The following is a 12,268-nucleotide window of genomic DNA, read 5'->3' as shown; positions in this document are numbered from 1 at the left end:
TATTATATCAGTCAGAGGAGGCAGTTTTACTTTGCCTTCATAAAATTTCTGTTACTTTAGTAGGATTTCACATTCAGAACTTTTACTTGTAATTCAATATTTTCTTAATAAGTTAGAAGGGTTAAAGCTGGTTTGGTGTCTCCGCCATTAATAAAAACGTAAGGGGTGTGTGTTGAGCGAGAAATAAAAAGATTTTTAAACACGGGGTAATGGTCCCTCTGTGTCAGGGTGTGTTTGACCGCCAGTGGCGTTTTGATCAAAGCGTTTGCGGCGATTATGAACCAGGCTAATTATGAATTAATAGTCAAGACTTTGAGCTTTCTCTTAATATGAATCTAAGTGTTTATCTGGAGAAGTCCAACTGTCCTCATTAAACAACACTGCATACTGTAATGTGCTAAGCATCTGTGCCAGGTAGCCTACTGCTGATTGGCCACTAATCCTCTGTTAATTAATTAACACAATATTTGCACACAACGCGGACCAACACCTGCACACGGTTAAAATGATTCGCTATCAACACTTTTAAAACACACACACACACACACACACGCACGCACGCACGCACGCACGCACGCGCACACACACACACACACACACACACACACACACACACACACACACACACACACGCACACAGCCTATTTCTTCTACCGTATATTAATGATATCTCATTTGCATCTTTACCACTTTAAGACGCCCGAATCGGGTCCTACGTTCAATCTAACGGCCTATTTTTAGGGCTCACTTCACTAAATATAACCCGCCTCGGTCATTTGTCATGGCGTCACAACAAGTAACATTATGCCATTTTTTTTTCTTCTTCCCCACCGGCTGAGTTGGATGAGTTGTGTCGTGTTTGTGGGCTATAAAAGGAAGGACGCGACACTCCTCATCCAGTCCAGAGCCTGCAAAGGTAAGATCACTGGGGCTTTACTCTCAATATTCTGGGTCAAAATTAGCCACATTTGATCAGGTTTTACTCAAAGTTTGATTTTATAAAGGAAAAACATTTGATTGCGTTTTTGACACTTATTGTATGCTTTCTGATCATATATGTGTGTTTTGCCTTAGGTGGCTACATCAGCGTCGAAATGAATATTTGGTGCAAATGTCATGTTAGTGCTCCGTGCACGTCTCATCATCTGCCCGAGGGTCACCGCACCTCCTGCAGGAGGTTCAGGTCAGTGACACTCCTCTTCCACCTCTTGTTCTTGTTCTTCTCTGCTCCACGTCCTCCAGTGGATGAATCAACACATTGCTCTTTAGAAAAGTCAGACCCCAACTCTGCTGCCTGCAGTACTTACACCACGGGGAGCACTTAATCCAATTTTCTCCTGTCTGCAGCCCGGTACTGTATGTGATACATACTAATCCGGCAACAATGATGCTGTAACTGCATTAACAAAAAAATCAAGCTGGTTCAGATTAGCCTTTATAAGGATGCTTTAGTGCAGAATCATTCTGGAGGAACATCACCAGTCTTGATAAATTACTTTTGGCAGAGTTAAAGCTTGGTCTAGTATTTGAAAGAAAAAAATCCCAATCACATGCTATCAATTACATAATTTTAATGGATCTTAATTGTTAAGGTGCTGGGATACAAACTGATAGAATTCTCCTTTTGTGGCACTTTCTGTGTCCTGGTGACGTGGGGTGCCCCGCTCCGAGGACACCCACTTTATATGGCAATGAAGGGAGCAGCAGAAGCCCAGCCTCCCCTTTGTGTGCGACGCCCACGCTGAAGCCCTGGCAGCTATAAAAACCCAAGACTCTCTGTGGATGGGCCCAGACAGATACTGATCACACAGACAAAGTCTATAGAGAGCCCTCATGTCTGCCACAGACACGGCAGCCTCTCATATCAGCAGTTTCCATAGGAACCCTTGAGGAAGAGACACCAGGCTGAATTGTGAGAAAGAGGCTAGATCAGTTCAGGCCAATTACTCCTTTTGTCTTCATTTTATTTCTTTTTTTTTTTTCACAATTGCTTCTTGAAGGATTACCACAGACAGATCTATTGAAATGCAAGTGTGGCAGTAGACAATAGTTTGGCTCCCCAGCTCTAGTTTACCCCAGTTTTCTTCCAACCTCTGAACTCAGTGAACATGGTCTCTCCCAGATCCACCAAAGGAGCGTCCAAAGCCCGACGGGACCACATCAATCATGAGATCAGGAATATGCGCACTCTGTTGCCCATCACCCAGGAGGACCAGGAGCGTCTCTCCTACCTGCACTCCATGGCCGCCATCTGCGCCTACATCAGGAAGTCTGTTCTCTTCCAGGGTAAGTCTTCACACTTCAGTTACAGTCATTCTTTAATATCTTTCAGCTACTAATCTACATTCAGCCTGCATCACTGTCAAACAAAAATGGGACTAAGTTTGCAGTATACTGCAGGGATTATATCAAAGATAACAGCTGTGACAACCTGCAGAGATGCATAGAGTGTAACCATGGCTGATCTCACTCTTTTCTCCCTAAGGACTCCCAGCTGGGGCGAGATCACACTGCTCTCTGCCATACGAGGCCTTTCTTCAAGCCTTGCACGGCTTCATTCTGGTCACTACCGCACAGGGGAGGCTGGTCTATGTGTCTGAAAATGTAGCAGAATATCTCGGTCTTTCCATGGTGAGTGGACATCTTTTACAGTTTAGTTTATCTCACATTGGGATTTAATGTGTTGTATCTAATAGTAAAACCTAATTTTTCCAGATAGATGTGCTTCAAGGAGACACTTTCTATGACATGGTGGAACGCTCACATGACATTCATATTGTTAAATCAAACCTGGACATTAAAAACAACTCATCAGGTAACTTTAAAGGCTTTGATATCCCTTAAGAAACTGTGATTACTGCATGTTACTATCACACATTTAAGAGATTGGTCGCCTCATGTTGCTGGTATTCTTTATGCTATGCAGGCCACATTTCCACCAAACACTTGATTTATTTTGTGCTATAAAATCATCTATTTCTTCCTATTTATACTGAAAGACTAAACTGATATGTTATCTTTCTTCAGAGAGGAGCTTTATATGTTGTATGCAAACCTCCAAGGCCTTCAAGCTGCAACACGGCAGCTGCTGTTCCATGATGGTCAGAGGGAGCTTCCAGTCTTTCCCTCAGCCTTGTCCGTCCTCGTCTTCAGCCTGTCCCAACAACCAGCCTCTGTTTGTGGCCCTCTGCACCCCCACGGTCAACCGCCTGCGGAGCTCGGACTCCCACTTCTGTCACAGCTTCAACAGTGTCCACAGACTCGATATGTCCTTTACTCAGCTGTCCGACAGGTACATTCATACATCCTCCTTTAAACAGATATAAGCAAAATGTTCTCGTACTGGTTACTGACAAACATTTTTGTGTCTTTCTTTTTCAGTGTTGTATATTTTTTGGGGTGTTCGGCAGAAGAGATGACTGGTCGGTCGTGGTATGGTCTTGTCCACCCTGAAGATCTTTCTTTGAGTGCAGATTTTCACAGAAGTTTAAGTAAGTGTATAATCCATTGCAGGATATATTGTTGTACACTGGTGGCATTGTTCATTTCCAAAAGGTGAAAACAAGAAAGACCATTTTTTAATTTCAATTTAATTTCTTTAGTTTCATGCTGATTTTGCTGGCGTAAGACATTTAGGGATGGAGCGCTGGTTTCATTGTGTGCATGATAATAACCACGGATGTATCTTCTCTGTCCCGTCCAGTGCAGGCAGATGACGGCTTCCAGGTAGAGATGGTGCTCAGACTCCAGTGTAAGGATCTCTCGTGGACCTGGGTCTACATTCGAGCTAACAAAGACTCTGAGTGCCAGAGCGTGAGCTGCGCTAACTTCATCATCAGGTATGACGAACTTCACATTTACAGTTTAAGTAATGTTTCAATGTTTTTCATGTCACACACGTCGACTTAATACATAATTTTTTTCTTGTAGTGAAACGGAGGCCAGATTTCTGCAGGAGAAAATCAGCAGAGCTGCCTTCAGGCCATCATCTCTATCTCTGACAAATTCATGCCATTTTGCGGGTCAACAGGCGCCCCAAGCTCAGAGCCACAACAACGCTAAATGTGTTAAAAGACAGAGGAGTTTTGACAGCCAAAGCGAGGAGCCAGGTGCCAAAGCTAGGCGGGAGTCCGAGCCAGACTTATACTTTGTGGTGTGTGTCTCCTCCCGAGGCGATAGCTCACCTTTTCCCTTGGGTGACAGCCCTGCTCTCTTCACCCCTCCCTACAGCCCAGCCTCCTCCAGCTCCCCTCTGCAGCAGCGGGAGCTCAGCCATGACCTCCTGATGGATGTGCATGGATACACAGATCAGCTGCTGTCTTCCCCTGAGTGCTCTCCCTCCTATTATTCCTACCCAGAGGCAGGGCTTACTTGTCACCAATCACCCTCCGACTCCCTCCCTGCAGCCGCTGAACAAACCTTTGATCAGGCAGCCTCTCCACTCTCTTCCTCATCTCCGACCTACAATTTCCAAACTTGTTCCGCCGATGCTCGATTAGTTCCTGACTGCCTGTCTGTGTCGGACATGTGTGAGGGCCCCGTGGACTGTGCTCTGCATCAAGACGACTTCAGCCTTCTAGAGCAGCCACAAGGTGGCAGCCTTGTCCAAGTGCATCATGTTCCCCACCATGTGTTGCCCATACATTCCAGCCTTCTTACCCCCAACCAATCTCCCACATCCACAGAGTCTAACCATTACAACGAGAGGGAACAGGCAGAGATCAGTATTCTGACTCAGCAGATCTCCTCCCTGGCCAGCAGCTTTGCCATGTATCACACCCTAAGTCCGCTTCAAAATGTGGCCCAACCTGCCACCACTAATACCCTGCCCTCTGCCTGCGACTGGCCCCATCACCCTCCTCTCCCCTCAGCCTCTCCGCTTAAGCGCGAGATGGTCCTCGATGGCGGCGTGTTCGACAGCATTCTGAAAGACCTGGACGCGGTTACAAGGAAAAGCAGCGTGTCCGGCCCCGGTGATGTAGCATGCAGCTACCAGCAGGGCTTGTTGCGCTGCAGGAGTGGGCCCCATCAGTTGGAGCAGGAGCCCCTCTGGCTCTCCACGCCCATCACAGAGGACCTGCTGCCTGCAGAGCAGTTCACTGCCATGGATCCCTTCAGTTTGCAGTCGGGACACTATGACCAAAACACTGAGTTGCATCAACTCAACCACTATATGCAGAGTGGCCTTCGGCAAGGTAATTTCGACCAAACAATCCAGCCCCTGATCTAATGATTTTCCTTTGATATATTTATTGTAGGATGCATGTATTACAGTTACATTTCACTAATATTATTTTCTGTCTCCTTTCAGATGGACTTGCTGAAGAAAACCTGTACTGAAATAAGTCTGTGACTTACTGTACTACCACTTGTATGACATATTGTCAGGGCAATCTTCCTTCGCTGGATTTAAAGACGAGTGACAGAGAAACGATCTTTGTGAAGACACTGTTTCCTCAAAAGACTCATTTCTAAATGTAGAAGCATCCAAAGTAGACTATGTGCTCTTCAAGACAACAGCTTTGTCTTCATTTCTTAATACTGCTGTCAGCTGTGTTTTATGTTTTGCTGATGTCTTACATTTTATGAAAAAAGGTACTTTTTAAAAATGTGTCCAACAACACTTACACACTGAAATGGAGGTATATTTTTCTTCTAATGCTGAGTGACCACAGTTTACTATTGAGCACTTTATCAATGTCATTGCCACAAGAATTTTATAAATGAGAAGGCGTGCTAATTTAAAGGAGTATTATGGAGATTTCAAAGCTAACTGGCAGAGCTTTAACACACACATTCCTTATAACTAAGAGACATATCTAAATGTTTGGTTTTAGGTGCCTTAAAATGTGTAAGGAAGACACTTCTCATTTTACAAAAAAAGAACTTTTTCATTCCTTTTGTCTCTTTTTTTCTGTGTGCCATTAATATTTTCCAGCTGTTATGAAGAAAGAAATCAGTCAGTGAGATTATGATTGTTACTTACACCTACCTCAGCGGTACATCTAAATACATTCTAAGTCAGAATGTCATTAGTTAATTCTATTTATTTTGAACATCACTTCTTTCTCTCACTTAATTGTCTTAAAAATGTTTTTACTTTAATGCAATGTGAATCTTAAACTTTTGTCTCCACATTAGTTTTTTTTATGGTACTGGCACGTGTCTGAATGTTCACTGTTATTGTGTTATTCCTGCAATTTGCTTCATATGTTTGAAATGGAAATAAAACATAAAAAATGCATTGGGTTGCTTGTTGATATAATGAATAGGGTTGACTCTCCTCTCTCTGAATTTGACAGTAAATGCAGCCCCCACTCTGTTATTAGACTCATTAATATCTTTAAATCACAATCAATACCACCTATAACTTTATTCTATTAGTGCCAAGATGGTACGTAGGCATATCTACTTGAATAAAATTAGACAGTAAGGTCAATTCAGAATAGTGTTCCAAGCAACATTTTTGACCACAATTAAATTTAAACATGGATTTTTTTGGCCATCTGGGGACAGTGCAACAAGTTGTAAACACAACACTTAACATAAAGTATTATCGCCTTTAAAGGTTTTTAAGGCAAATATGTTAGCAAACAGTTGTGTATTTACCGACCTGCAGATACGGAGCAGCATTAGTATTCATTCTGAGTCCTATTTCTGTCCACCTGAGAAATGTAAAACCAATGTTCTCTCTCTGTTTAGCTGTTTTGGTCTCTCAACTCATGAGAGAAAGTTTTCTTAAGCTGCTAAATGCCCCACTATGTTCAGCAGCTAGTCCCTAACTGTGTGTGTCTGCTGTTTGGTACTGAGCAAGTAGCATACAGTGTGTTCATAAGAGCTTTTTCGCTGAAGACAGCTGTCTGCCACATCTGGAAACTGCTAATGAGCGGTGATAGTGAACCGAAACAGTATTAGCTGCAGGCTGTAAAACCAAAACAATGACCTGAAAGAGCCCAAAAAACTCTGACCTTCCACATAGCACTTAATAACTTGAGCCATTGTTGTTGTAGCAATATTGATTAGTGCAGCATTAAAATACACCTCTATGCATGAACAGTTATTTATAGCAAATGGGTCTACTGTATTGTTTAAAGAGCACTTTCTCTGCATCTGATCAGATGGCTAAACAGCCCCAGCACCCTTCAGTGTTCCATTGATTTTTACATATTGTGGCTGGTCATACCAATGAGAGCATATAAACTGTATACAGAGGAATCAATTACATCTTTGGACAGATGTGCAGAGTTAATGCATAAATGAATAGTTAGACGAATAAGTGAATTGACTGAGGAGACTGATGGATCACCGTGGTTAAATAGAGGTAGCTCCAGAGAAGCCCTCGGGGCCGTGTGCATGAATGTCAAACAGAAAGCTTACAGGGGGCGCTACAGTCATGCTGCTTATGCAGTGTGTGCAATGCAGAGCCCCCATGTTTTTCTCATGTGGGTCAAAACAGCCACTAGATGGAGTGATAGCTCCAACAGCCTCCCAGCAACACAGATACATCCATGCCATTAGTGTAATATTACCTAAACAAGCTTGAAAAAGTCTGTGTATCTATGTGTGTGTGTGTGTGTGCCAATGAGAGCACAAAAAGGACATAATTCGGTCCGTCCAAGAGCAAACAGTCCATATGCCTAGTCTTCTCCATGGAGACCTAATTAAGAGTGATGTCTATTGAAAGGTACAATGGCAAATAAAGTGTCTAACAAGTCCCCACATCTGCTGAGCTCCAGTCTTCCTGCATCACCTGGAATCATAATGACTTCCCCGAGGCACAGTGACACCAAGTCCGGGGCACTGTGTTTGTCCACACCAAGGAGACAGCAAAAATCCACCTTTTCATTTCACCGGCACACACTGTTAATACTCCCAACAACCCCATGTCTACGGAACACAGCAGTAAAGGGAGTTTGGCATTTTTCTGTAGCTGTGGATACATGATTATTATTAGATCCGACATGGCTGTGTGTTGAAGTGTTGGTGTTTGGTGATTTTTCACTTAGAAATCAATGAAAGTAGTATTGCATTATTATTAATGGTAGCAGTAGTAGTAGATCGGAGGCCATTTGGGTGTGACAATGATGTTAAATACTGAAAACCGAATAACCTTGTAAATTCCAAGGCAAAGTTAAGACAATAATGGAAGATACAAGTAAATATAGAGATATACAGCAGGAACACACACACACACACACACACACACACACACACACACACACACACACACACACAAACAAATCTCTGTAACTTGGATTAATGTATCAACTAATTACACAGGCGGCCCTCCTGCCTCCTTGATATTAATTCAAGATGAAGTGAGATTAAATTAACAAAATCTATGCCTCACAGGAGTGGTGAAGTACTGTAGGAGTCTGCTAGTGGAAGTGAGTGATGAAATGCTGTTTGGGTGATGCTATGATTCATATCTAGGATCTGAAAGCGGCATTGGGGCTGAAGATGATACCACACAATAAAACTGAAACACAGGGCGTTTACTTCTCGACGCAGCGGCCGCAGGTTTGACTCCGACCTGCGGCCCTTTGCTGCATGTCATTTCCCCTCTCTCTCCCATTTCAAATCTAAGCTGTCCTATACAAATAAAGGCCTAAAATGCCCAAAAAAATCTTTAAAAAAACCCCTGAAACACAAAAGAGAAACACGGGCAAAACTGTCATCTGCCCTACTTCAGTAGCTCTTAAAGTGCTTTTTTCAGGTGGATGGCTGGAGGGCAGATGCTGAGGGAAAAGCGCATCAGTGCAGTTAAACAGAGCAGCTCATGGATAGGATTCTTTTCATAGCTGTGCCTCCCACAAGCAGCCAGGTTTTCATATCCTACCTCAACGCTGGCTTCTCACGAATTATTACCTTATTTACTTGCAAAGAAAAACTCTCCAAATTGAAACTTTCACTGATTTCAGACAACAGGGCCTCAGGTGGCGCTGCCGTGACTTCGTTTATTTACCAACGTTATGCTTTTATTGTCACTGCAACCAGGCTTGAGGGCTCCATTGAAGGCTTATCTCAGGGTATACATTTATTTTGAAATAGATGAAGTCATGTGGAAAGCCAGAATGTGTTTTGTCTATTTTGCTCCGGGCTTGTTTGGCAGATGGAAGCGGTGACATGGACGCTAGCCGGCAAGGTTACGGAAAGGTGTTGCACACTGAGGGAGATCTGAGCTGTTATTGTATGTCAACCCAAATCTGCCTTCTCACTCTCCACACTCTATGTGAACATCCTGCTCAGTGTGTGATTTATTTTTCTCCTTGTCCCAACGTATAAAAACAGTCCCCAATTGTTTTGGCTGCTTCACATTGCCATGTCTATAATGCTGTTGTCCCACTTTTCAAAAGAAGGCACCCGACTGATGTGGGTTCAGTCAGCACACAATGACACTATAATTGGGTTAAACAAAAAGACCAAAAATAGGCAGCCTGTTCCTTCAGGACCTCTCCTCTTCCTCCTGCTGCCATGCCTGTAACCACAGCTCTATTTAAACACTGGATCCCAGTGATGCAAAGTCAACACATCCCGTTGATATTCATGAGAGAAAGGCAAGCCAACCAGGGAGGAGAATACAAATGGCAGCCTACAGCGGAGCCTACTTGCATATGAATGTTTGATTTATTTTCTACCGTTCTCTCGAAGGGAGGAGTTTGCTACTTAAGGCAAAGCACCTGTCCCTACAAGAGACATTTATCCCACTGTGTCAAGATTTGATAAACACATTATGCTTTGCTGATATAAATTCTTGTGTATTGAATAAAACATTTTCTCCTATAAGAATTTCCATTAGGGACTTTAGAGTACGTGCCTGGATGTAGTATTGTGCTTTACAGCAATCCCAAACAGATTTTCTTGGGTTTATGCTTAAGTTCCTCTTTGTGCAGAAGCAATACTGGTTTTAGGGAGCAAACATCTCTTAATATATTATGCATCTACCCTCCATTAGCTCAACCTCCAGCATTCAGAAAAAATCAATGCTCTGTGCTGGAATTCCAATACACAGCAGCACATAGGTGGATCTCTGCAAGATACAGTTTGATTTTTCAAGCGCTGCTGTTGTTTGTGTAGTAATGTGGGTATTTAAAGTAATTGATGAAAATGGCAGTGATTGCTAGTGATTACCCACATGTGGCAGAACAGCCAGAAGTGCATCACATGTAGGCCTATCGTCCGGGGTATGCATCATAAACATGTTTATCTCTCCACTTCTGCAGAATCCCAGGGGCCAACACAAATAAACATGTATCTTATGGAGGGCTCAGAGAGGCTTGGACATGATTAGGAAGCAATTAAGTGAGATGCAATTGTGAATAAATTCATCAATAAATAGAATCAAATAAAAAAGGATTCATGAATGACAAAGCATGGATACATTCTAAATTGGTATGATTGGTGTAAATCAATTTGATGACCCAGTTTCTCTTAGGGAAAAAAAACCCAGCTGAGCCCCACTTACCTTAATGTTGCTATATGCCTTCTGTTCTCACACAGCAGTTTACAGTGATAATGGGGACAGATAAATGGATAGACAGATAGATAGATAGATAGATAGATAGACTTTATTAATCCCAAATTGGGAAATTACTCCATTACAAGCAGCAAGTTACAAGTTACAAGTTACCAAGGACATACATCCAAGACAAATTTCTTTTACACACATACTACCTCACACACATACAGAAAATACAAGAACTATACTAGAAATAATAAATAAGATAAAAAATAAGATAAAATAAAATAAGACAGCTAAAATAAAACAATAGCAACATATATACTATTAAAAATATACTTAGAGGGATGAAAAAATGAGTATGTATACAAGTGTAGAATAAAATTGACAACCTACATACATAGTATATATAACAAAATAAAATATGTGTAATATTAAATATAAAGTAACCAGTGTGCAAGTAGCATAATAGTGCAACATTGTAATGTGTGTGGTAATGAGATAGTTATCTCACAGACAGCTGTGAATTATTGTACAGTTTTATGGAATGGGGCAGATTTACCACTCCAAAGTTTTAGTTACTTTTAAAACAATGGGGCCTTGATTTTAGAGATGCAGGGATGCAGTGGGTCAGATTTCTTCACTGTGGGTATGTTGTAACATTTCAAATGGCTGTTGTCTCTGTTTAAAGCACTGAGTCATTGTAACTGGACTTGTATGATTTGACTGGTAGGAGTGTAAAATTATCTCGCCTTTTTTCTTCTTCTGCATGACTGTCGGTGTGTGTTTGTGTCTGTAAAAGAATGGATGGTTGTTTAAAATTCATCACATATCATCGGACCCTTTCAACCCTCAGTTAGCCTGGGTTTAGCCCTCATTGACCATTCTGACAATGCAACACACTCAAAGGGCACGAGGCCTTGACTTGAATATTCAAGTCATATGTTACACTCCATTCTTCTTATTTTAAAAGGATTTTTTTTAATCATTATTGTTCAAACTCGCATTACCAAAGATTCTCTCTCAATCTTTTCCTCTAACCCTTTTGGCGTTTTATCTACACATTCAAACCTTTTTATATTGCCCTATAACATTTTTATTGTTTGTTTTAGCTTTATTGTATTATTCTCCTTTATTTTTATCCGTTGTGTAAGGAAGACTGGCAAAGAAGGCTTTTCATTGCATGGTGTAAGTTGTCTTTACTGTGCACATGACAATAAACCTCTTAAATCTTTTTCTTTCACATTCTCATCAACAGCACAGTTCAGGTATTGCTGAAAGTCACAGTCAAGTGAAGAATATTTCAGTTGCATTTCTGAATAAATCATTCTCTACAGGATACTTGGAAGATGGCCTTATTAACACACATGTTGTGTAGATATTAATATATCTGAATAATGTCATACTGTGCTGATGAAGTGAAATGACAGTTAACGCAGCAGGAGTAGAAGTCTCTCCACTACAGAGGAAACTTCTCCCTCTCTGAGGTACTTCAAACCAACCTTGAGGAAAACGTAAGGTATTGCTGGGGACGAGACAAAGCTCTTGTGGTTTCACAGCTCCACAAAATATACTCAGCCTGGCGGGGGTCAGTGTGTGGGTGATCTGAGACGCTGCTTGAAGGATGAAGAAATAAAACGAAAGACATGGAGAAGAAGAGCAGCGACAGAGCGTCCCTGCACACCTCAGTTACTCTTTTTTTATCACTTCACCTTTGCGTACAAATGCAACATGCAAAACTACTCTCCACACTTCTAAGCAACACTTGCATTCATGTGTTATCTTAAAGGGTTTTATTTTAGTTATTTG

At 41.9% G+C, this 12,268-nt stretch overlaps 1 protein-coding gene across 1 annotated transcript; it reads left to right on the top strand.

The window, feature by feature from the left end:
* The first annotated feature begins 657 nt into the window (after positions 1-657).
* Positions 658-5,790, top strand: npas4l (neuronal PAS domain protein 4 like). The gene is made up of 10 exons (XM_031284321.2): positions 658-916; positions 1,075-1,183; positions 2,123-2,286; positions 2,486-2,631; positions 2,716-2,814; positions 3,024-3,292; positions 3,382-3,491; positions 3,704-3,839; positions 3,931-5,195; positions 5,312-5,790. Exons 1-10 carry the CDS (start codon positions 805-807, stop codon positions 5,338-5,340), a joined length of 2,439 nt encoding a protein of 812 aa, XP_031140181.1. The 5' UTR covers positions 658-804; the 3' UTR covers positions 5,341-5,790.
* Positions 5,791-12,268: the final 6,478 nt, after the last annotated feature.

Source organism: Sander lucioperca, chromosome 15, assembly GCF_008315115.2.
Source record: "Sander lucioperca isolate FBNREF2018 chromosome 15, SLUC_FBN_1.2, whole genome shotgun sequence".
NCBI classification, from domain to species: Eukaryota; Metazoa; Chordata; class Actinopteri; order Perciformes; family Percidae; genus Sander; species Sander lucioperca.
The sequence above is the reverse complement of the archived record's forward strand: the minus strand, read 5'-3'. Positions and strand labels throughout refer to the sequence as shown.

Coding starts and splice junctions, on each gene's coding strand:
- npas4l (XM_031284321.2), top strand. CDS start 805: ATGCCATTTTTTTTTCTTCTTCCCCACCGGCTGAGTTGGATGAGTTGT. Junction 3,492..3,703: donor AGATTTTCACAGAAGTTTAA/GTAAGTGTATAA, acceptor TGTCCCGTCCAG/TGCAGGCAGATGACGGCTTC. Junction 3,840..3,930: donor TGCGCTAACTTCATCATCAG/GTATGACGAACT, acceptor TTTTTCTTGTAG/TGAAACGGAGGCCAGATTTC.